At 40.9% G+C, this 23,837-nt stretch overlaps 2 protein-coding genes across 4 annotated transcripts in view; one reads left to right on the plus strand and one right to left on the minus strand.

The window, feature by feature from the left end:
- Positions 1–6,041, plus strand: LOC109202188 (opioid growth factor receptor-like). Its single transcript, XM_019358661.2, is given in 8 exon segments — positions 1–375; positions 2,493–2,555; positions 2,644–2,682; positions 2,778–2,832; positions 3,153–3,231; positions 3,305–3,371; positions 3,454–3,602; positions 3,699–6,041. Coding segments are annotated over 8 exon segments (1,200 nt in total). The 5' UTR covers positions 1–30; the 3' UTR covers positions 4,102–6,041.
- Positions 5,741–23,837, minus strand: part of dido1 (death inducer-obliterator 1) — a 19,897-nt gene continuing 1,800 nt past the window's right edge. Inside the window, exons 3-17 of one of the 3 annotated variants that reach the window (XM_005450212.4) lie at positions 22,964–23,078; positions 21,647–22,715; positions 21,047–21,476; positions 19,714–20,082; positions 17,032–17,248; positions 13,743–14,304; positions 13,464–13,623; positions 13,211–13,327; positions 12,945–13,058; positions 12,471–12,633; positions 11,857–12,370; positions 11,459–11,606; positions 11,056–11,145; positions 10,770–10,965; positions 5,741–9,761 (exon numbers count right to left, since the gene is read on the minus strand). In XM_005450212.4, coding sequence (XP_005450269.3) covers positions 6,319–9,761; positions 10,770–10,965; positions 11,056–11,145; positions 11,459–11,606; positions 11,857–12,370; positions 12,471–12,633; positions 12,945–13,058; positions 13,211–13,327; positions 13,464–13,623; positions 13,743–14,304; positions 17,032–17,248; positions 19,714–20,082; positions 21,047–21,476; positions 21,647–22,715; positions 22,964–23,045 — 7,674 coding nt within the window. In that variant the 5' untranslated portion in view covers positions 23,046–23,078 and the 3' untranslated portion in view covers positions 5,741–6,318. Of the gene's footprint in view, positions 9,762–10,769; positions 10,966–11,055; positions 11,146–11,458; positions 11,607–11,856; positions 12,371–12,470; positions 12,634–12,896; positions 13,059–13,210; positions 13,328–13,463; positions 13,624–13,742; positions 14,305–17,031; positions 17,249–19,713; positions 20,083–21,046; positions 21,477–21,646; positions 22,716–22,963; positions 23,079–23,837 lie in introns of all 3 variants that reach the window. The other 2 variants (XM_005450211.4, XM_005450213.4) reach the window with 2 other exon arrangements.

Below are 23,837 nucleotides of genomic sequence, written 5' to 3' on the forward strand. Positions count from 1 at the left end.
CATAACAGGCGACTCGGAGATACAAACATAATGGCGTGGTTTAGAAACAAGAGCTCTACTTCACCGTACTCAACTTTAGACATGAAAGTAGACAGAAATGAGTCTAAAACAACCACAGAAAACGAAGATTCATTCAGAAGTTTATCTGAACACGCAGAGGGGGATGTCAGTGAGGGTCAACATGAGGCTGATGAAAGCCAGGAGCCCGAGAGCAGGGTGACAGGGCCAAAAGAAGAAGAGGAAGAGTTTGACAGCAGAGAGTATCGAGTTCACACTACCGATGAATTCTACTGCGACTATGATTCAACCTGGGAGACCGACCCGAATGAGGAGAGCCCACCCAGCAGGATCAGACAGACAACAAACTCCAACTATGTAAGTAAGCCAGTGCCTGTCACAAGTGGGTTGATTTTCCACATCTGCTCACAAATCATTTACTGCAGGCATGAAAGGAGCCACCTGTCACAGGCCCAGGGGCCCAAGGTGTTAAGTGGCTCCTCCAGAGAACTTTATTGAGGTGATAGCTCTGTTCACATTTCTGGGTGTAAGGTTTTTCCGCAGAACATCACAGAAATGACAAAGAGAGTCAAAAAGACATTTAGAGAGAGATTTTAAAATGTTCAGAAAGAGATTAAAACCACAACAAAATGCGAGTCACTGCAAATACATTTGAACATAAAAATGACCACAACAGAAAAGAGAATCATTTAAAAAAGTTGTAAAATGATCACAAATAGATTCAAACCACTAATATAAAAGAAAACACATGCACACGACTTGTTATTTTATGAATCACACTTCTGTATATGATGGGTTGGAAGTTTTTGGACTGACAATCCTACCCCTGAATTTAAAAAACAAAACAAAACTGTGCAATAAAAGTGACAAAAAGCTGTAAATCAGGGGGCTCCAACTTAAATGAGCTGTGGGCAACTGCTGGCACTGTCATCTCATTGGAGGACCACTTTAGTGTTCAAATAGTACAAAAAACAAACAAAAAAGAAGATACCTGCAAATATTTCCAAAAATGTCGTGTTTTGTTTTGTTTTTTTAATTTCAAAAATTGTATAACAAGACAAAACTGCAAACGTGAATGCATTTTTGTTCTCGCTCTTAACTAACCGAAGCCTTTCATTGAACTTCCAGTTAAACAAATTGGTCCTCTCTTTCTGGTGAGACACGTGGCAGCACTTCTGCTATAATTTTGTTCATATTTAACAAAATAAAAATGCAGACCTAAGTGTACACATTAGTTTTTGACTGCTAGTGAAAACTGTTTTCTTTACATTTAACTCTCTCACCAAACTAACACAGCCATTCCCTCAACATGTTTGTACTCTCTGCTCATATTGCCTTCTTATTAAATCATTTTTTGCTTTTTAAAGAACTTGTTTTAACATTGCACTCAACAACAAACAAACCCTCCCTAACGAAAAAAGTAACTTCAAGGGCCAAATTGCATTATAGTTCTTCGCATCAATATACGAGTGGCAAGTGGCCGCCCTGCCGCAAGTTTGAGACCCCTGCCGTAAATGATCTAATTTTGGGACTGATCACTGTCTGACAGTCACACATACAACATGTTTTCTGTACTTGATAAGACAAAGCGCAGAAATCTCATCAAGTACACATATTTGAAGTATGAACCTGAAGATGAGTTTGTGTGGTGCCCAAAGAAAACCACTTTTTTTTTCAAAAATTGTGGTCAATGCAGTCCAAGCCAACAAAGAAAGAGGCTGGTGACTCTCTGGGGTGACAGGAAACTGCGATTTCTGACACTGAAGCACAAGAAGAGGGAAAGCTGTCTGCAGACAGTGTTTTCATCTAGATTTCTAAGACTTACCCGAAGAAAGGAAGATAATAATGAACCTGAAACAAGCAATGTAAATATACCTCCACCCGGGAATTCATCTAAAGGTGTACAGAGGGGTTCTAGTGATGGTAAAAGTGAACCTGTGGGAGTGATGATGAAGGCAGGAAGCCTGAAAACAAGCCATCAAAACCTGAAGAAGACGATGAATTTGACAGCAAGGAGTATGGAATTGGCACCACAGAAGAATTGTGATTCAACCTGGGAGATTTCCATTTCCATAAATAGAAAAATAATCAAAAATATAACAGAGTTACATAAAGACATTTATTTACAAAGAGATTTAAAATGTCCAAGACGGATAGAAATAAGTGGGAAGAAACTCAAAAGAACCACAATGGTCAGGTTTAACTGCAAAAGAAATGCATAATGAATATACAAAATTACTGTGACATGATACAGACCTAAGTGACCACTATTTAATGCAAACTGCAAAGAAACACAAAAAGCATGCCTGATGTTTTTCTTTTTGTCACTCTTACGTCTGTGTGTGATTGTTGGGGACCTCTTTACTGGCCTGTGCCCTGGAGAGATTGGGTTCATTATCCATCTGTGGCTCCAATGATGTCTCCTTCAACTGTGCAGTGTTATCCCTGAACTTCACTTATCTTCTGTGTTCCAGTACAAGTTCAGCAGATTTGAACGTGCTGCGAGAGACATGCAGAACTTCAGACATGACTACCCTGTAAGTCTCACACACACACACTGTAAACAGACACTCTCATGTTTAAGCACAAGCCAAGCACATGTTGTTCTTTTATGTGTCCCTGCAGAACCAAATCAAGACACAGCACAGGAAGAAGAACACAAATGTATGTACATACACATTTATTGTTACACTTACTTGCTTTATTTTTAATTTTTTTTTAAAGTGAACTGTCCGGTCAAATTCTTTTCTCTTGAGTAGGACGACAAGCCTAACCTGAATTTCTACCTTGGAAAGAAACGATCGGTGCCAGACGGTAGGCCTTTTACCAGCACCCAAATGTCCATAAACTGAACATAAAATAACTGTGTTTTCATTCAAGAATAAGAGTTTAGTAGATCTGTTTTGTTATTCATCTCATCTTTTCCAAGTACTCAAAATATCTTCATGACATTGGAATAACTTCAGAGACCTGAAGAAGAATACCATTTCACACAAGAACAGGGAGTCAGAAAAAGATATTTTATAGTACAGAGATATCAGTTTGAGCCAACTCTGTGATCACTGGATAAATCTTAATCTGTGCAGCTTCATTTACAAACAGATTTATTTGCTGTGACTTGTATTTGTTACCAGGTGTCTACATAACTGATATCCATGAAAAATAGTACGGAGACTATGAAAGACTTGAGTATGTGCAAACCTATATTCAGTGGTAAGTTACTCTATAGTCACACATACAATGTAAAAAGTTCAGTTCCAGTTTGTAACGACATTTTCTCTCAAAGGTTGTTCCCACTGCAAGAACCAGGAGTGAACTATGAGGCCAGTACACTGACAAAGGAAGAAATTACGGTAAACCTGTGAAAGTTACCAAGTTATGATTTAAAAAGAAAACATGTCTTATACACTGATAGAGGTTCAATGTTTCCTTCAGGATTTTCTTAATCACAGCATTGCAAAGGAAAACCTGCTGAAGTCGTACAAGCTCATGTTGGACTTTTATGGTATCGTGTTGTGTGATGAAAAAACTGGAGAAGTCAGGAGAGCAGAGCACTGGGAAGAGAGATTTCACAACCTTAACAGGTAAAACTACCTCTGAATTTAAAAAAAATCTGTGTGCAGTAAAAGTGACAAAAAGCTGTAAATGATCTAATTTTGGGACTGATCACTGTCTGACAGTCACACACACAACAACCTGTGCATCACTCGCATCCTGAAGTGTCTGGGAAACCTGGGTTACCCTCACTACCAAGCCCCTCTGGTCTACTTCTTCCTGGAGGAGACTCTGGTCAACGGACAACTTCCAAACATCAGGGACAGCGTCCTCAGCTACTTTTTGTTTGCTGTACTTAATAAGACACAGTGCAGAAATCTCATCAAGTATGCATATTTGAACTATGAGCCTAAAGATGAGTTTGTGTGGTGCCCAAAGAAAATCAAAAAATTGTGGTCAATGCAGTCCAAGGCAGCAAAGGAAGATGCCGCTGACTCTCTGGGGTCACAGGAGGACACTCTGATTTCTGACATTGAAGCACAAGAAGAGGAAAACCTGTCTGCAGATGAGTTGTGTAGAATCGTGTAGAGAACAATGCAGAGTATGAGTTTGATGAGGATGAAAAAACTTTCAGCCATAATGAAGATTGATTGATGACAATGAAAAGTTTATTCATCTTATGCTGAATAATACTGATAAACTGCACTGTGTATGGAGTGTATGCAGATTCAGTGATTTAGTTCAAAATTGTAATTAGTCAAAAGGCTTGATTCTTTATGGAAATGTTTGTTTACTTCAGTATTCATCAGCTTTGCATATTTGAACTATAAACCTAACGATGGGTTTGTGTGGTTCCAAAGGAAAATCCAAAATGTTGTGGTCAGGGATGCCCAAGCACAGAAGGAGACTCTGAATCTTAACAGCGACTTTTATGCTGCTCTCCTTCCTGGCACAACCTCAGAGGGATATGCGTCTCCTTCTGGAACTGAAGATTGATGTTAAATGTTAGGTGAATGTCTAAACCACTATACCATGTGGACAAAATTCATGAAACATTACTTAAACTGCATAACTACAAAATTGTTCACGCCCCCCTGGAAATAAACTTTTAAACTAGAAAAGCCACAATCCTTCTTTTTCCTGAGACAACTGACATCAACCCATCTGTGGTTAGATTCAAGCAAATCTGTCTGTAATAAAAAAGGATGAAAAGTGATGTTTTTACTGAAATGCCAGGCAACATTACTGGTTGTTTTTTTCTGTCAGCTAAATTTCTGTCTTCAGTTATGTGTTTTTTAAGGAAACTGTCGGTTTCATTAATATATATCACATTACATGGATATTGTATCATATAAATTCATTCTTTGTCTTACAGGTGATAAACCCCATACCTCCTTTGGTTGCATGGTTAAAGGTTGGATCATGTTATATTGTTTATGCAGGTTACAATTTGAAATGGCCTTGAAGAGGCTTGCTGATACGCTCAGCCTGTCTCTCCTCCTTATGGTTTTAAAACCATTCAGGTACTTGAGTTTTTTCAGCACCTCATGTCGTTATTTTTCATTGCTTTTTATTTTCCTTGCAGATGTTAAAAAAAAAAAAAAAAAAGTACAACCCAAAACAAGTCTAAGGATTTTTTTTATTGTAATCTTTCTCTTCTTTTTCAGTTTAATTTTAAAGTGTCTTTTTAAATTGCTTGACACTGGGTGGGATAACACTTAACCCCCCCCCAATGGGTGGATCTATCTGGCTTATGGTGGTGTAAAGGTTTTCTATTGGACGGCCTAGTTGGCGCCTCATCAGGAGATGTGGATGTGTGTTTTTTGTTTGCTTTGTTTTCCTACTGCAGCATGGGTCAAACATTAAAGAGGTTCTATATTGTATTCAGCGTTGCTGAAGCTTGAACTTCTTCACAATTATATTCATATTAGTACAGGCTATGGCCAAAATATTATATGGTGGTTCTATACTGACTGAAAAAATGAGCTCCTAAATTGAAAGTTAATCAGCTAGATTAATACGCGAGTTATTACTGAAAAAGAAAAGCTTTGGTGATTTCTGATCTGTAACAACTGAAACTGCTCACTTTATCGTCTGACTCAATAAGCTAATAATCAGTATGTGTAGCTAAAACAACAATGTGAACACAAAAAAATCCACACCACTTTTAAGATGAATAATTGTTTCATTTATATTTGAAAGAAAAACTGTTTACATCCAAAACAAATGCCATCAAACAGGTTTATTAGTAGAGCTGAAACAAAATAAAGTGACAGTTCATAAACAACCATTTTTGTGGTGTATATTGTAAGGCTGATGTCATTTTATTTCAAATCTGTTGAACATATAAACACATTTACGTCTCAGTGTATCTTTAGCCTTCACATTATCCATCTCAGATATATGGCTTTTATTTTCTCTACTTAGAAAAGTTTGATTAAAAACATCCTTATATACACAAATACATTCATATTTACATATTGCAAATGGCGTGAATCAGTTACATTATTGTTTTCTAAAAAGAAAAATGCTTTGACAAAAAAAAGGTACATGTAATAGGACTGTGCAGCCTACATTAATACGTCTTGTACCACAAGCAGTTTAGCTTGCATTCAGTTTTTTTGCTTTTCAAATGTAATAAAACAAACTTGGAAACCTTTAAGTGACAAAGAGAATACAAACATATTTAAATGTTTTCTTCTGGTAGGAACACAACCGTGGAAATCTGACGAAATACTGCTCTTCTGTTTTTACAGTGATTAAAGATGTAAAAGTCTTGGAACCATAATGTCCATAAAACAGAGACTAGGAAACGTTCTTGCTATTTTCTGTGGTTTTATCACTCTCCTTGGACGTATCGTGTTTACTGTCCTTTTTCTCTTCTTTCTTATCTCGGCTTCTGCTTCTTTCCCGACGATCTCTGCCTCTGTCACGGTCCCTCTCCTTTTCTCTCTCTCTTTCCCTCTCTCTGTCCCTATCTCGATCTCTGTCTCTGTCCCTGTCCCTACCCCGATCTTTCCCACGATCCCTTTCACGGTCTCTCTCTCTGCTTCTGGATCGGTCCCGCTTCCTGTCTCTCTCACGCTCACGCTCTCGTTCTCGCTCTCTGTCACGGTTTCTCCCCCTATCTCGGTCCAAGTCTTTCCTGTCAGATTCCCTACCTCTGTCTCTGTCTCTTTCCCTGTCCCTATCTCGGTCTCGCCTCTTGTCTGAATCTTGATCCCTGTGTCGTTCTCCCTCTGCATCCCTGTGCCTCTCACCCTCCCTCCCTCTGCTGCGGTCCCTTTCTCGGCTACGCTCGTGATCCCGGTCCCTTTCTCTGCCTCTGTCCCACTCTCTTTCTCGGCTCCACCGCTTCCCCTGCCCCTTGTCCCATGAGGGCCTGCCAGCATGAGGGACATCTCTCTCTTTCTCTCTCCGGCGGTCCTCAGACAGGTCCCTCGGCCTCTCATCAGGGGCCTGTGAGGAACCATGAATGAGTTCTCTATGTCCTTCAAAGCGGCTGAAGCGATCTCCACTGCGAGGCTCCGAGTCCTCACGGGTGGTGCTGCTCCTCCTCCTCATTTCAGGAGAATGGCGGCGCCAGTGATCCTCCCGGTGTAGGTCTGGCGGACCTAGTGGAGCCTCCGGAGGAGTTGGCAGCAGTGGCCCGCTGTGGCGAACAGGTCTAGCCTCATCAGAGTACCTGTCAAAGCGGTACCGGTCAGAGCCTGCAAAAGGTGGAGGTCTGGTCTCCTGAGATGGAGGACCTCTGTGCTCATCAAAAAATCCTCGGTGTGGTGGAGAGGATGGAGGTCTGGAGGCACCATACTGGCTTTGTGGATTGAAGTGCTCCCCACTGGGAGGCTGACCTCGTCTGTCCTCATACTGGTTATGTGGAGGTCCCCGGTAGCTTGGACCTTGTGGAGGGCCCTGATTGGGATTATTAAGAGCATCTTTGTTATACTGTTCTGCAGGTCCTCGAGCCTGGTCTACTATTGTTGGTTGAGCCCTATGGTCATCATATTGAGGTGGTGGAGGACCTCTATGCCCTGGAAAGAGATTTGGAGGAGGAAGCCTGTTATCAAAGTGACCAGGTGGCGGAGCGGTGAAAGGCAGAGGAGGACCTCTGTTTCCAGGGAAATTAAAAGGTGGTGGTGGAGGACTAGTGAATCTGGGCGGAGCTAAGCTGTTCTGTCCATCAAAAGTGGGGGGAAGGGGAAGTCCTGGAGGGGGACCTGGTTGTCCAATGTGCTGAGGGGGAATGGAGGGATCAAATATCTGAGGTGGTGGGCCCCTTTGGGCTACTGGAGGGAATGGTGGTGGTGGTCCTCTGGGTGGCATGATATTCTGAGGTGGTGGACCAGGCGGTGGCTGTTGAGGTGGTGGCTGTGTGCCTGACCACTGGTTTTGATAGGGAGGGTATGAAGATGGTGGCGGGCCATACTGCTGACTGCTATCACCTTGCATTGGGGGATGACTGTGCACAGGGGGAGGAACATGGATTGGAGGAGGGGGTCCCTGAATAGGAGGGGGGCCTGACATTGGAGGACCTTGCATGGCCTGCATGGGTGGTAGCACAGGCACCAGAGGCGGCCTCATTATTAGATTTTGGCCCTGCATGGAACGGGGAAGGGGGAAGTTGGATTGTGGAGGAATGTCAGCTGGAGGTTTGTACTCACTGTCGAAGTCTGACCCTGTCATGTGATGCAGCATGTGATGTGACTGAGTGTCAGCTGCTGCTGTGCTCTGAGTGAGTACTGGGATTGTCGAAGTTATTGTGGAGGTTTTTGCAGGCTCACTGTAATAGCTTGCTGTAGATGTCTCTAGGCTATTCTCCTCATACTCTGAGTCCTCAGCTTTTAAAATACTGGCTGCATTTGGCCACATACTGAACTTGTCCATCTCCGTTTCAGACTTAATTGGCTCGCTTTCCTCTTTTTTCTCTTCTTTCTCATCTGTGTAGCTGACTTCCATATCAGGCTCCACCTTTTCGCCTAATAAAGGAATTGAAACCTCTGCCTTGTCCGATTCCATGAAAACTAGTGCCTCACTTTTCACTTCCTCTTGATGCAGTGAGGGGTCTGAATCTTGTGACGAGTCTGCAGGTTCGCCTGTTTTAGGCGACTGCAGCTCTTGCACCTCAGGCTGTGAGGCTGGAGGAACAGGATCGGTCACTGGAGCAGGTGTCTCCTCTTTGTCCTCGGGTTCATCAGACAGTTTTCTGCTGCCTGTAGACTGGCGAGGATCCCTGCTTTGTCTGGGATCTCTCCTCTGATTGATTAAAGGAGCAACGGATGAAGATTTCACAAGCTCTTCAACCTTTTTGCCAAGCTGTAGCAACTGACTACTGGCCAAAAGAGATTTTGTAGGTTGAGTTAAGAGCGTGTTTGCAAGTGTCACTGAGGCAATAGGAGTGCTTGTAGAGGACATTTGCTGTTCTCCTTGTTTCTGCAATGCTTGATCACCAATGTGTTTAAGGCTCTCAAGAATCTTTTGGGGATCGGCTGCACACTCATTTGCAGGCTTAGTTTGTCCTGGAACTAAAGTTTTAACCTCTTCGAAAATAGAGTCATCCTCTGGGTCATATGCAACATCATCAGCTTCACTTGTTTCCACCTTAGGTTGCTTAGTGACTTCAGGTTTGCTTACCATCTCCACAGGCTTCTTCGGCACATTGTAGGCTCTACTGGGGTCATATTCTTCTTCTGGGTCATAAGGTCGGTCATCTTCATCCTCCTCTACTGGTTTTTCTTTAGAAATCTGTGCAAACTTCTGAACTATAGGGTCTAACATTGTACCTGTTGGGGCAGCGAATTCGCCACCCTGATCAGACGGTGAGTTGGAAGCTTCAGAGTCATGTTTTTTCTTCCCAAAAAGAGTCTTGAGAATGGTCTCAAGAGGAGTGACAGCTGCTGCGGATGAAGAAACAGAGTTGGATGAAGAAAGGGAGTCCTTGTCAGTGGTAGCGGATGTGGATGGAGCCTTGATGGAGGATAACAGGGACAGAACAGAGGTGGTGGATGCCTCGGAGGAGCTAGATGGAGGTGATCCTGGAGGAGTTGTGCTGAAGGGGATTTCAAGACTTTGCCGTGTGTTCTTTTCTGCTTTGACTGCAGGAGGTGGCTTTGGAAGGCTGGTTTCCTCTGCATCTTTGGTTTGAGTCTTGGACCGTTTCTCTTCACTTTCTAACGGAGCACCAGGACGTTTTCTATCCTTCTGGCAGATCAGCAGGCCGAGGAGCAGGTTGGGACGAGCTGGTTCAAGACCTGTGAAATAAAAAAAAATAAGTCAATCTTGAAAAGCACGGGGAAAATGTCTTAAAATTATCTGTCATTCTTTCATTAAAACTGCAAAAAACAAAATAATTTTATCAAGGTACAAGCAATCAAGACCAAAAAATAAGCTGAATGTGCAAAGCTAAAGAAACGTTTTCATGGTTCAAACAAACAAAATATACTGTATATGGCTTTATAAGACATAAAACCAAAATTCATAGAAGACTAATTGTTAAATTTGCTGATATCTGTCAGTTGTGATATGTGCTGATGATGAATTTCCAGATAATCTACTGACAGTGGCAAAAAAAAAAAAAAAAAAATCCAATAAAACTCTGTGTGAATATAATAACTATGTTTTGTGATCATCAGTACCCTACAGTCAGGGCCAATGATTTCCCTACTTACATTTCATTTCACTCCTTTAATATAAAAAGAAACATCAACAGCTAATAGTTGCATAATATGCAGAAAAAAAAATAGCCCTGAGATTCCCAAATGGACCGCCAACTTTATGTTGCCGTAACTTTTCAGCTGTTGTTTAAGAAAACAGTGACTTTATTTCAGTGGTGCAGCATGTGAAAGAATGAACAAAACCTATTTGTAATGTGACTGAGAACATAGCTCATACAGGTGTACTGGTAACATGTGTCCGATATTGTTTTCACTGATCCATGTCTGAAGAAACAACAGGCTGAGACTAAAATGACAACCTGCGATGCAAACTTTCTTTATTAAGTCAAATACACAGAAGAGACACAGTAACTGTTACATGCAGAGATATTTACAGGGTATCAACAAGGAGCGTGAGCACCCTCTACAGTACAAACCCATCAATTAAACCAACTCTTTTCCAACCTCAGGAAAAAATGGATTTAACATACTCCAAACATACAAAGACACAAAGAATAGAAAGTTTTACCATGAAAACAATAATATTCACAAATTTACACACAAATAACCACAAAGATGTATACATGTATCTCATTACATGCTTACCTGGCCCATCAAATGGCAACAGTTTGGAGGGTAATGGGTCCTTTGAGCCCAAGGGGATGAGATAGAGGTCTTTGATGCGGCGGTTGTTGTTAGCTACCACACCAAATCGTTTTCTGCTGCTAAAGTAAGAGAAAAGAGAGACGTATGCCACCTCTTCCTCCTCTGTGGCTGGATGGAAACGGATCAGGCACAGCTCCTGTGATTTGAAAAAGAAAACAGTACAGTTTCATGCAAGGCTTTAAAGTTAAAACAGCATTTTAACAAGTTAGTTTTTGTACTAACAAACCTTGGAGAGGGAGGTTTTTAGCTTCCCAACATAGTCCCAAACTGTGTTTGGAGAAATCCGACCTCCAACATGAATGGTGTCTGGCAAATCCTGCACAACAAAAACAAAACCAAAGTTATTTTTTTGGCCTGTGTGTATGTCAAACAGTTTGAAATTCAAAGATGACAGGGTCTGATATTAAAGTGGACCTATTATACTCCTTTACAACCAGATATTTTTTATTCTTGGACAATCGTTTTTCATTTTAGGGCCTTTTTGCATCCTACTTTCTTCTAACTGAAGACCAAAATGTTTAAATAAATAAGAAAAAGCATAAGGCATTTACAAAGAAAACTAATACCGTAAATGTGATTTCTATGAATCATTAATGATAACGAAAATATTCTTGCTTTAGAAAATGTACCTCTTTCAGGTGTTCAAATGATCCCGAGACCAGGTAAGCCTTGGTTACAAACTTTGCTACTGACTGCATGTTGATAAATCCTTTCCAAATCTTCTCTTGACCATGGAGAAATATTGCAGTTTCCCCCTCAGGAGGCGGCTCAGATCCACTGTAAAAACAAAACCATCTTCCTTTTAGACAGGCTACATGCAATCTCTTACTATAACATACTACACAAAAAACAGTATCTCAAAGCATCTCATCAACAACAAAGTTCCTCAGTATCACGGGCACTACAGCTGCTGTTACTTTACTCTGGTATACTTTTAGCTAAAACGTAAAGTATCTGTGCAAAATACTAAAGCTTATTAAAAAGAGAGCTCTCTGGTATTTTTAAGAGCTTTGGTGAGATGCAGCACCTTGTTTTTGACGGTTTGGGTGCAGCGACTGAAGGCGGTGGCGCAGGGGGCATCGGTAGTGGTGCCTTAGATAAAACCTCCACTGGAGCAGTAACAGGAGCTGGGAGTGGGTCTGCAACATTGCTGCCAGGCTTTTCTGGGGCCACGTAAGTGACGCTCACCCCGGTGCTGTGCCTGGCCATGCGAGGATCCCTGCGGGTGATAGTGACAGAAGAGACAGTGGGGGTGACGGGTACAGGGGCCTGTGCTGCAGGTGCCATCATGGTGACATCCTCCTGATAGAGCTGTGGCTGTGATTCTGGAACTGCTGGCTCTACGGTGGACTGGTAGGACGAAGAGGCCGGGTGTTGGTACAATGAAGGATCTTGGTAGGTGGCCATGCCGGCCTGTGGCTGACTGACAGGTGAGGGATCCCCTGATCTGGATGAGAATGATTCTTGTCTGGGTGGCTTTGTTTCAGGCTTCTTGGTGAGTCTGGCTTTTTTAGCAGCAGGCTCATCTTCTGTCTTTTGGCCTACAAGGCAAGATTATTAAAAAATAAAGAAATAAATCATCCATATAATAATCAATTCTACTGAAAAAATGATAGCATTTCTTCTTAGCCTCTTATTTACCTGTACATATTTTGCAGTTGAGGTCAAACAGATGAGCCCGGTGTTCAGAAGTAGTGTCTTTGAGCATGCTACTAAAAATGTCTAGCATGCTGCTTCCACTGTTCCCCTCAGCAGCAGATGCCTGAGCTGAAGCTGAAGGGGTAGAACCAGATTCCTCCTGATCCTGAGGATATATCAAAAAAGATCACAGTCAAACTTCAGATGAACTGGAATCTCAGGAGCTCATGTAACAACTACAATTCTCAGTTACTGCCATGTGCACCCATGCATTTTGTGAGAGGCTGATAGAGCTTAAGAAAGAAACTGACAGGACAGGAGGCGCTAACTTGTAAGCTGGTGTACGTTCTTTGATAGTTTGTACTGTGTGCCAAGAGCCTCATGCAAGAAAAAAAAAGAGGGTGAAAGAAGCAGCTTGCCACCACTTACTGTAGAAGAAGCCATGCGAGAAGATGAAGTGGTGGCAGAGATACATACATCTGCATCAGATGTTGGTGGAGCATCCTCCACATCGACGCTATGGGAGCCACCATCATGCCTGTTGCCTGTTTTGGACTGCCCTGAATGGGCTTTTGCACTAGGAGACTGAGGCTAAAGAATAGAAAAAGGAAAAAAACAACAACTTTAAAATGGTGTGAATTTATGCAGACAGGTTTTTCAAAACTGCAAATCCTAACAGGAAAATTTATGAGACTTAAGCTGCCCTACGCCTGATGTTTAAATTAAAAGGCAGTGCCATTTACCTCAGGAGCCTCAGGCTTCCTCCACTCAGATATCTCCTTTGAAAGCAGCTCTTCAGCACTTAGTCTGACCAGTCTAAAGGGACTGACCTCACCACCCACCACTCGGTAGAACAATCCCTGAGACAAACATGCCATACAGCGCAAACATGAGAATACGTTTTTCAAGCTGTAATTGGTGTCCTTCCATTCACAGCTGCATAAACACAAGATATGTACTTTACTGAAAACAGCATGCACGTTAATGTTGACTCACTTTGTTTTTAGGATCCTTCAGATTGAACATGAGGGACCTGTATTTGTTTTTGTATTTGCTGTCGGTGCTAAGACAGAGGTTAAACATCTCCTTTTCAATAGCAAATGCCAGTCGCCCCACCTCGCTCTCTGTCATTTTCAGATCATCACTGTCGCACACCCTGGTGGAAATGAACAAAAGAATGTATATTTAAATCTGCAGACCTCGGGTAATGTTTTTGGAACCAAAAAAAGAAAGAATAAAAAAAAAAAATCAAACTGGGACTTGCAGGTCACTCACCTTTTATAAAGGATGTCTGTCAAAGACCGCCGGATGTTCTGTCTCATCTGGTTGTTGGGTGGAGGCGGCATAGGGGAAACAGGTGGTGCTGAAACAGCTGAATGTGGAGGTCTGGAGGATGAAGAGTGGCTGGAGGGAGAGGAGGAAACTGGAGATGACGGGACTCTAAGGGATGAGGACGACTGTCTGTGGGGACTAGTGTCCTTTTGCTGAGGTTGCTTCTTGGGAATGGTGAAGTTAGACTTGGTGACTCTCAGCGCTCCTGTGACGTGGATCGGGCCTGAAGGAAAGGGAGATGGGGAATTCACAGGTGGCTGGCCGGTCTTTTTGGACTTTGTTGCAGTTTTAACTGGGGGTGTCACAGGCTTCTTGGATCCCTTTGAACTGGCAGCTTGAACTGAAGGTTTCTTTCCCTTTGGGGAAACCTTGGTTGGTTTTGTTGCTGTGGACTTCTTGTTTCCTTTTCCAGCTGCTGCAGATGCTGAAGAGGATTTCTCAGGAGCTGGGGCTGGTTCCTTTTCCTTGTGGTCCTTCTCACTGTGCTTCTCTTCTTTAGTTGGGGCTGGAAAACAAGAAGAAGATCCAATATTTTAAAATATGTCATAATGTTCAGCATCATGAGTAGTAATGTGCAATGTGGCAACATACTTTGCTAAATTACAGGCAGTCAATTGCACAAATCAGACTATATTGCTAAGTCGAAGTTAAGCAGTTTTAAAATGCATAAACTGAATCCCCCAAAAAACTAGTAAAAATGTAAATCATATTAGGACACTTAACATAAAGTCATGAGGCATACATACACACACACACACACACACCGAATGAAAAACACTGTCAAATAAAAACTAATTTGACATCAGAGCAGATGAAGTCCTTTTTTATTTTGTAGCAGTGACAGCAGATACATCGAGCTGCTGGGGAAGGTCCTTCAGGGGTGGCAGGGGTTTGGGGGCGATACCTTCTTCCCAACTATTATAGAAATATGGAAGTGATGATCCTCAAGGACAAAATTAGTATGATTCTCCAATCATTTTGATATATTCACATAGAAGATGAGCAGGTTCAAGTACTATAAATCATGTGCCAGCCAAGCAGAATGAACTAAACAGCATTAAGTCTAAAAAGAACTACAACTACCAGCTCCAAGCAACCACAACCAGGTATCCACTGGTTATAACCCTGTACCACAGGTGTCACACAGTGCTTCTAAAATTTGCTAAATAAATATCCAAATGTCATTTAGTCTAATCATAACACTATAACTATCATTTGTTAATATCACAAGATCACCTGTATGCACCATCAAGTTCATAGTTGAACTCTGACCCCAGAAACACCAAAGCCAAATTCTTGTTCTAATTGTGGACAGTAGTAATCCATTTCATCAAAACCTTCAAGAGTCACAATAAATATCACATAGAATATTTTGTAATTTCATGGGGGGGGGACCAACTAGTGAGCCAATAGATCTGCTACCTGTAAATGCTTTCAAACTGTCATGTGCAGATGCTTGTGCTTCCATCATCTCAAACGTTGTGTTGTAGAACTGCATTAGCTTTGAGCTAACTTGACATAGTATACAGCCACTAAATGTTTACACTATGACTTTGTGCAATGATACAATATATAGAACCAGAGAAACTAAAATCAGCTCTTTTCTATAGATCATAAGTTGTCAAACCAGCCAAAATCATCATTCAGCAAAAGGGATATGGATGATCAAATCACTGAGCTCTAACTTCCCCCTGTTGAAGAACCATCAGTGGCCATATGGACTTCTTGAACATTAGGAATGCATTTATACCCAATTACTATTTGCTATCCCATCAGGTAAAATCCTCACAATTTCTCCAGGCTTTTTATAGAGGCAACCAGACAGAAAATGAAACTGTCCACATTTCATATTGTTCCCTCATTACATTTAAAATCAAGTGCAAAAAATATGTTTAAAAAAAAAAATTAAGATGGCCCTTTGTGCTCAGCCCAGGTCTTCAGATTTCATCTTCAGGTGTAGCATTCCTGAACTTCACTGCATCCCCACAGGTGCTCCAGTCTTTGTGATAGAGGTTCTGTCATATCCAGCTGTTCACCATCTGAGAGGCTCTCAAGCTTCAAAGTCTTCATAGTGTGTGTAGACTTTAACAGTTGTACATGTCTAATTAAGCTTAACTGGTCAGGATATCCTATGGCAAGCCAACAACGCTCACATAATCAATCGAGGCATCCAAAAATCAGTTTAACACCTTTTATTTTAAAACCAGTTTCCCACGAGCAGTGATGAATCATATTCAACATGCATGAAAAACTTTGAAAAAATAGCCCATTACTCATAAAATGAAGGGCAGAAAACACAAGGTTGGGTTTTTAATCAGCTCAATATGACCCAACTTCATAGGCTGACATTATCACAGGGGACAGCTGAGACACCTACCTGCTGGAGGATGGGAGGGAAGGGCCTTATTTGAGACCAACAGCTGAGGAGATGAACCCAGGAAGTGAAGAGACTTATACATATCAGGTAATTTGAAAACACAAACCATTCATCACATCAATCAATCACTGAATTTAAGATACTGCCCTCCTTTTTGTTTCTACCACACTGGCCTTTATAATCTCTTAGGTTGCAGGCACATATGTGGGAAACCTACAAAAGGGGTACTCCAACAAACCAGTGCTGCATTTCCAAAAAACCAGGGACTCCCAGAAGGCGTTTCAGAAACTAAGGGATTAAAATCAATGCAGCAGAGGCAGTGCTCTGAAAAAACTTCTTTTCCCATAACACATCAGCATCAGACTCAATGTAAATGTCTGCAACTTCCAAAATGATGATTTTGATTTATAGCACAGGCTTTCTGTAAGCAATTAAAAGGCTCCAATTCAAAGCCAAGATAAGAGTGATGCAAGTTGTTTCATGCTTCAGAAAGCTCCTCTAGAGCCAACAAACACATTGTCCAACTTAATTAAGTAATCTTAAAAGAGTGCAATCAATGGAGTGAAGTACCCCTTTCCAAATAAATATCTGCTGGATCAGAAATACTTACCAAAAGTCACACGGGACACTTACCTGTTCACAGCTGCCAAGTTTTCATTAGACAACAAAATCCTTACATTAAACATCACAAAACCTTGTAAATGATTACATAATCTGCTATACAGATGAGTTCGTGGTCTTTCCCAAATGTGTGGACCAGTTTTAAAGGATGTTAGCATGACAGGAGCACATTTATAATGGAAGAGCAACAGTATGGTTTCAACAACAGCTCAAGACCTTCAAAGAGATACATACACTTTTTGTTTAACACTGTTGGTGATATGGGTGTAGTCTTTTCTGGTGTTACTGCAATGTAATTATGGTCGCTGGACCAGGATGCAGTGGCTGGCGGAGGTGGGTGTTCCTCAGCATGCTCATCTTCATCGTCATCATCTGGATCAGGACTGTGGTCTTCGCTATCAGACTCCTCCTGGGTCTTCTTCTGCACCTTCTTCCCACCGGCACCAGTCCCCTGGGTAGACGAGAAGAAACACATTCAGACGTTTTAGCCACTCAGACTGATTTAAAGTGACAGTTCAGCCCAAAACCAAATTCAAATCTTTTTATCCAGGTCTGCAGTGCATTTTTATTCATAATGACTATACTCATGAATCATGACTATGCAAAGAAAACATCCACCTACCCACTGTGATCTGTGCAGCTTTTAAACACCTATGGCAGCCCTCCTTGGCTGAGCTGTAATGACTGCTAGCTACAAGTGTCTTTTTATTTGTTTATAGAGTAGAAAGAAAATAGTTCAAAATGAACCTGCACAGATCAAGGTTTGTGGATTTATTTATTTTTGTAGTGTTAAAGACACTCGAGCTGAGTTTAAAAAAGAAAATGCATTTATAGGCACTCTGAGCACAATAAGGCAAGTGCCATCTTGCTCCACTGTAATAAAGAGCATTTCCCCAGCCAAAATCTCTAACTGGTCAACTCATACCATAAAAATCCAGATAGAAAAACAGCACAACAGGCCAGGAAACGTATATCACTTTTATTTAGGAGGTGGTGAACTGTTCCTTTAACAACAAATGAATATGTATAAAAAGTGTTTAACTGTGTTCTTTTAAGAACAACAGATTTTTTTTCTCCAAAAAAACTGGTAAACAAAATCAATGGCCCTTTCAGTCTACTCTCCTCTTAAAGCATACAAATGGTGTGCAGTTAATAATTTAAAACACATTAATGGCATTTCTGTATACTCCAATGCTGGAACTGGAGGTCTGTTACACTGCTTTGCATGCATCCGAGTCTAAACCTGGACACATTTCTATGATTATTTTACTCTGTGTGCTGAACTTCTTTTCTTTTTTTTTTAAATTGAAAATAATCTAAATCCGGAACATTAACATTAGTCTTTGTGCCTAGCATACCAAAATTGTCAGGTTGACTTCCTGCATATGCTCTCCAGTTTAAATCATGACCATGGATTTAAACATCACAAAACCAAGTAAATGATTACATAATCTGCTATACAGATGAGTTCGTGGTCTTTCCTAAACGTCTGGACCAGTTTTAAAAGACGTTAGCATGACAAGACCTACATTTGTAAGACATCCAATGTGTGAAGGAGTTGTTAAACTCAGGGATTGAGTTAAGCCACTTTAGTGTGCATCACTGCTCACTTGCTCTCCAAGCTGCTGAAGCTTTAATACCAAAGTCCTTTCGAGTTCCTGAAGAAGGCCTTTCTCCCCCACTTTTTTTTCCTCCCAAGAAAAAGTTTGTAGCAAACAATCACTTCAAAAGCAACATATGTGAGACTACTGACTGCTTTTCTTGTCAATGAGGAAAAAAAGGACATTAATACTGAGCTAAAGCACACATAGCAAATGTAACCACAAATTTTAATCTATACAAAAAAAGGGCACGAACAAGAATATAGACCATTTATAAGACAGCAGATTTTGCAGTCCTTAAGCTTTTAGATTTTGCCCAATATATTAAAAATGTAAACTGTGATAGTGTATACAAACTACAGCCATGACTGTCAGTGCTTCATCTGTAATTGTTCCTGCATAAAGTCACCCCATATTCACCAGGGCGAGGGAACATCAGTAGTCTTTATGAACTGAAAATTATAATGGATCATTTATATTGGCTTGTAAAGTTAATACATGCTGGGTGTCTTAAAAACCCTAATCTGTATGCAGCACATTTCTTTGTGTCATGACACAGAAGAATAATTAAGCAGGATTTATGCTCTTTGAGAACTCAAAGAGTGTTCAAAGATCAGATAGCATCACCTATCTGACAATGGATTAGTTGTCTGTGTTGATCCATTTTCAGCAAATTACACTATTACAAATACATCCATTTTATGCCCCGATTGGCCAGCAGTATGCATGTTTCTGCCACTTTACATGAAATAAAAATGCACGTTTCATACTGGAAAAAGCCTCTTAAGACTAGATTTGTGTGCTGACCCAATACATTTGCTTATTTAGGCCAGCACTTAAACAACAAAATATGCTGAAATCAGCGTTTAGCAGTTTCCATTTGATTAAATGTTAGAATTAAGAGTAGACCATTCAACTCTATATATGCCTTGTGTACTGACACTCAAATGCACAGGGTGTAATCAAAAACAAGGAAACTTGATATTGCCAAGACAAATGATGAAACTAAATTGGTGTATTTTTCTTCCCAAACAAGACAGTAATGACATCTGATTATATTAACTTCAGCAAACAAAAAACAATCACTTAATGCTGATATAATATCCCAAATGTGTCAAGACATGATGAAAACTCAGTGAATGACTATGACATATCAGGAGTCATATGCTTCCAAGTGATTCAGTTTTCTATCTGGGAAACAACAGACTGAAGTGTTGGTGACTACCTAATAATTTTTTAATTAATTGTGTAAAGGGAATTAACATTCCTGCTTTAAAACCAGGCAAACGTCATCATTTCAGGCCATCCAAGTTACCTTTAGTGTGGACTTTTTCTGAGCCTTGGGCTTATCCTTTTGCTTGGGCTCTTTGACATCAGTGATGGACTTCATCGCAGCAGCAGCATGTCTCAGGATACAGTCGTTTCCACAGTACACAGAGTCGGGTTGGGCATCATTTTCACAGCCAGGTCCAATACATCTCGAGAGGGAAGACTCCTCATCAGCCTTTTGCTCAGCCTTGTCCTCGGGAACCGCCACTGTTGGGGTCGTTTTCACCTCCACGTGTGATGCGACTTTCTGTTCTGTGTCTGGTGGGGCTCTGACTTCTGGTGTGCCTTCTGTTGCCTTCTTCTCAACAGGTGGTGTGCCCTTCTCTGCCTTTGGTTCAGCTGGTTGCTGTACTGCCTGCTCCAAGCCAGTACAAAATAAAATTAACAGCTACTGATATTCTGCATTTCACTGTACTGTTGTCAGTTCAAACAATTTACGAATCATCTTATTAATAGTGATCGTAATAGCATTTAAAGAATTTTGAGCTTCAAGCTGCTATAGGTAGGCTTCTTTTTGCCATGCTTTAAATCTTTATCTATAAACTTGCATGTGAAAAACACCTACATCTCTCAGCAGAAAACTGGGCAGAGAGCCCTACCTGCCACCAATTATTACAACCTAACTGACATTCTTGAAAAGAATGATTACTGTGCTCATTTTCAGCTATATATATATATATATATATATATACACACATACATACATATACATACACACACACACATTTGATTCCTGAGCTCTATTAGGATTTAGTGCAGCTTTGTGTGATTTATATATTAAAAAAATTTTTATGTATCCTAAATTGACCCTTGGTGCAGCCCTCCCCCTTCTAGCTGGCTGGAATTTGTAAGGTCTGAAAAGGGTGGGCCTGCAACTGAACTACAACGGACCTTGAGAATATGCCCTCTTTATGACATCAGACAGATCCAACAGTAGAAAAACCACACAGAGAGCATTTACAGCAGTCTGAAGCTTGAACTTTTGGCACACAGGTATTACATCTACATATACTGGCCTCATTATTTAAATAATCAGAGCATGCACCATGGTAGTAGGACATATGACAAAAAAAAAAAAAATATAAAGCACATAATCTTTCCTTTAAAAAAATAACCAACATTTATACACTCAAAAAGCAGTAATAGTTAATGTAACTGGTATATGGCATCAAATGAGAAATTAAATCATTAAGCATGGCATAAAATTAATTTAAGGATTGTACTTAAAACCCACTGTTAAGTATTTAATAATAAGATGTGCAAAAAATAATTTAGTGGCTAAAAAAATGTTTACGTTCATATCAGCTGCAAAGACCTACCGGCTGAAAGATTTTTATCTTCTTTTTTCCCGTTGGATTAGTAGCCTTCTCTATCCTTCCTTTGATACCCAGGTCCTCTGTTGCTTTCTCATCAGTACCAGTAGTTTGTGCAGATGAAGCTGCTGCTCGAACAGCTGACGGACTGGAGTCTCCTCCGGCATTATTAGCTTTAACAGCACTTGTAGACGAGGTAACAACAGGAGGAGTGGAAGCATTGGTCGGCGAAGCAAAATCAGCTTTGGGCTTCCCACTTTCCATATTTGTAGAAAGAATAGAAGTGGCAGGCCTGACCACCTGGTTTTTCTTAGCGGTGCAGTTTGGGCAGATGTAGTCTTCCCCATTTCTCTCCATCAGCCGTCCACGGGCCTCAGTGATTCCCACACAGTCCCCATGAAACCACTCTTCACAGCGGTCACAGCAGATCATAAACCTGGTGAGCAGTGAATATAGAGACATTCTCAAATAATAGTAATTATAACTTTTTTCTTCTTCTTTTTTTAACTTGTGTATGAAATGATTCCAACAGAGGCAACTAAGAGACAGTAGAGAGAAACAAAAACAAGTTTATGCACTACAGGATAAAGAGAGACCAAAACAAACCTTTTGTTATGTTTTTGACGACAAATGCAGTAAAGTGCATTGGGGTCATAGCCTCCATCATCAGACTCCACTGAAGATGAAGATGTAGATAAGTCATTCTCATCCTCATCATCTTCTTCTTCCTCCTCCTCCACCTCTTCCTCCTCCTCCTGTGTCTGAGGTTTCCGTGTTTTTAGACCACTCTGGGTAGCTTTAGGCTTTGCTTGATTCTTTACAGGAGCATTGTTCTTGTTGTCAGCAGCTTTAACAGGTGTAAGGTTCTTATTAGCCACCTTCTTTTTATTGACATATGTTCTTATTGGTCCACGTTTTCCCTGCACTGCTGCAGCCTTGTCTGCCTCATCCTCGCCAGTCTTCTCAAGTTCATCATTTTCATCGTCATTCTTCTCCTCAGCAAACTCCTTCTTCTCAGAGTCCTCCTCGGGCTGAGTCTGTGCTGCACTGACACTCCCTACAGCTTCAGAAGTGGGATCACTCTTTTCTTCTTTTTTCTCCTCGCTGTTATCCTGTGCATTCTTGACAGCATCTTTACTGTCTTCTTCATTCTCAGAGCTTCCCTCATCTTTCACCGTCGCTCCACCACCTCGGGTCTGTCTGCCACCACCTCGACCTTTCTTTTGAGTCTGCTTCCTTGTGCCACTCCTTGTTCTTCTCTCGGGAGTCTCTGCTTTGTCCTCAACAGCCTTGGAATCAGCATTACCATCAAAGCTGGCCTCTGAGGCCGTCTCTGCATCGGTTGGGGTTTGTGAAGGAGGATCTCCACTTTCCACACTGGGAGGTGCGCTCTTTCTAGACGCTCTTTTTGCATTCAAGAGGAATTCCTCTAGTTTGTCAGTACGTTTAGGCTGTCGGCCACTACGGCGCACAGGACAGCGGGTTTCAGGGCTGTCGGTTGCCGCTTCCACTGGCATCTCTCTCTTTGCAATGGTGGACCGACGGAAACCCCAAGTCTTCTTTAGCTCGCTCTTGGCCTTTGAGGATTTATCTGGCTCCCCTACCAACTGTTTTGCCACATTCTCACTTTCAAGGTGAAATTGTTCCTCCGTCTCGCTACGTCCTTCTCCAACGCCTGTAAACAACCATTATTGATATCAAATCAGCATAACATTGGAAGAAAAGGGGAATGTTTTGCAAGCATGCATATTTAAGGCAAAACAAACCAAAACATAAAAATTACTGCTCAATTCTTATATCGCCCATACTTACCGTATGTCTAACCACATTTAAAATCAAAGACCCTGACACCATAATTGTACCCACTTTTACTTTTTAAGACAAGGCATTGTGAAGGGAAAAAAAAAAGCTCATTCAAGATACCTTGAGAGCAGCTATCCATGCGGTCCCGGCTCTGCTCTGGCTCAGGGGCTAGAGAGAGCTCAGGGCTCACATTCCCATCCATAGATGATGGAGTCACTATTTTCAAAATTAATGTCTACAGTTCAGAGAAAAGAACAAGAGACCGACTATGAGTCACTCTTTTCAGTTTACAAAATGAAAATTACTGAGGGGTCCCAGGATCAAGGTAGCACTAAGAATGCTTAATACCGTCATCATTCTTAGACATACTTGTTATATTCTTTTGTATTTACATTCGCAAATAATAATACTAAAAAAAATAATTTTTGCTGCTTTTTTTTTTTTTTTTTTTTTTTTAAAGTGCAGCTCTTCAGAGGGTATGTTATGACACTAATGCTATCATGTGTAGAGCACCCTGTGGGTCTAGAGCACCATGTACAGCACTCATGGAAACGGGTGCAATAGCACAAACATCTTAATATCATTTAGCCAAACAGGATAAAGAGAGTCATTCTACAGAGTCTGTGCTTTTCGATCCTTCCAGTACTGTTATGCCATATTTAATACAGACAAAAATCACAAGCCCTCTTCAAAGGACAAAACTACAAAATACTACAAAAAACAAATAAAAATCAGTAACCATCCCGTTGTTTAAGGCAGTGATGCACATCCTCTAAAACTCTAATGTTGCCAAGGTTGGAATAACCATTAAAAAAAAAACAAAATCCTAACCACATACTTTACTTTTTAATACACTTTAACTAAAAGGTTAATAAATTATGACTTTAAGAATATGATAACACTTTATAATCTTAGACTTAACACTCATAATTTACTCCAGTTATTCACAAGCCTAAAACAAAGTTCCTGGTGGTCCGATAAAATTCCAGTTTTG

The sequence above is a fragment of the Oreochromis niloticus genome, linkage group LG5, assembly GCF_001858045.2.
Source record: "Oreochromis niloticus isolate F11D_XX linkage group LG5, O_niloticus_UMD_NMBU, whole genome shotgun sequence".
In the NCBI taxonomy this organism is placed as follows: domain Eukaryota; kingdom Metazoa; phylum Chordata; class Actinopteri; order Cichliformes; family Cichlidae; genus Oreochromis; species Oreochromis niloticus.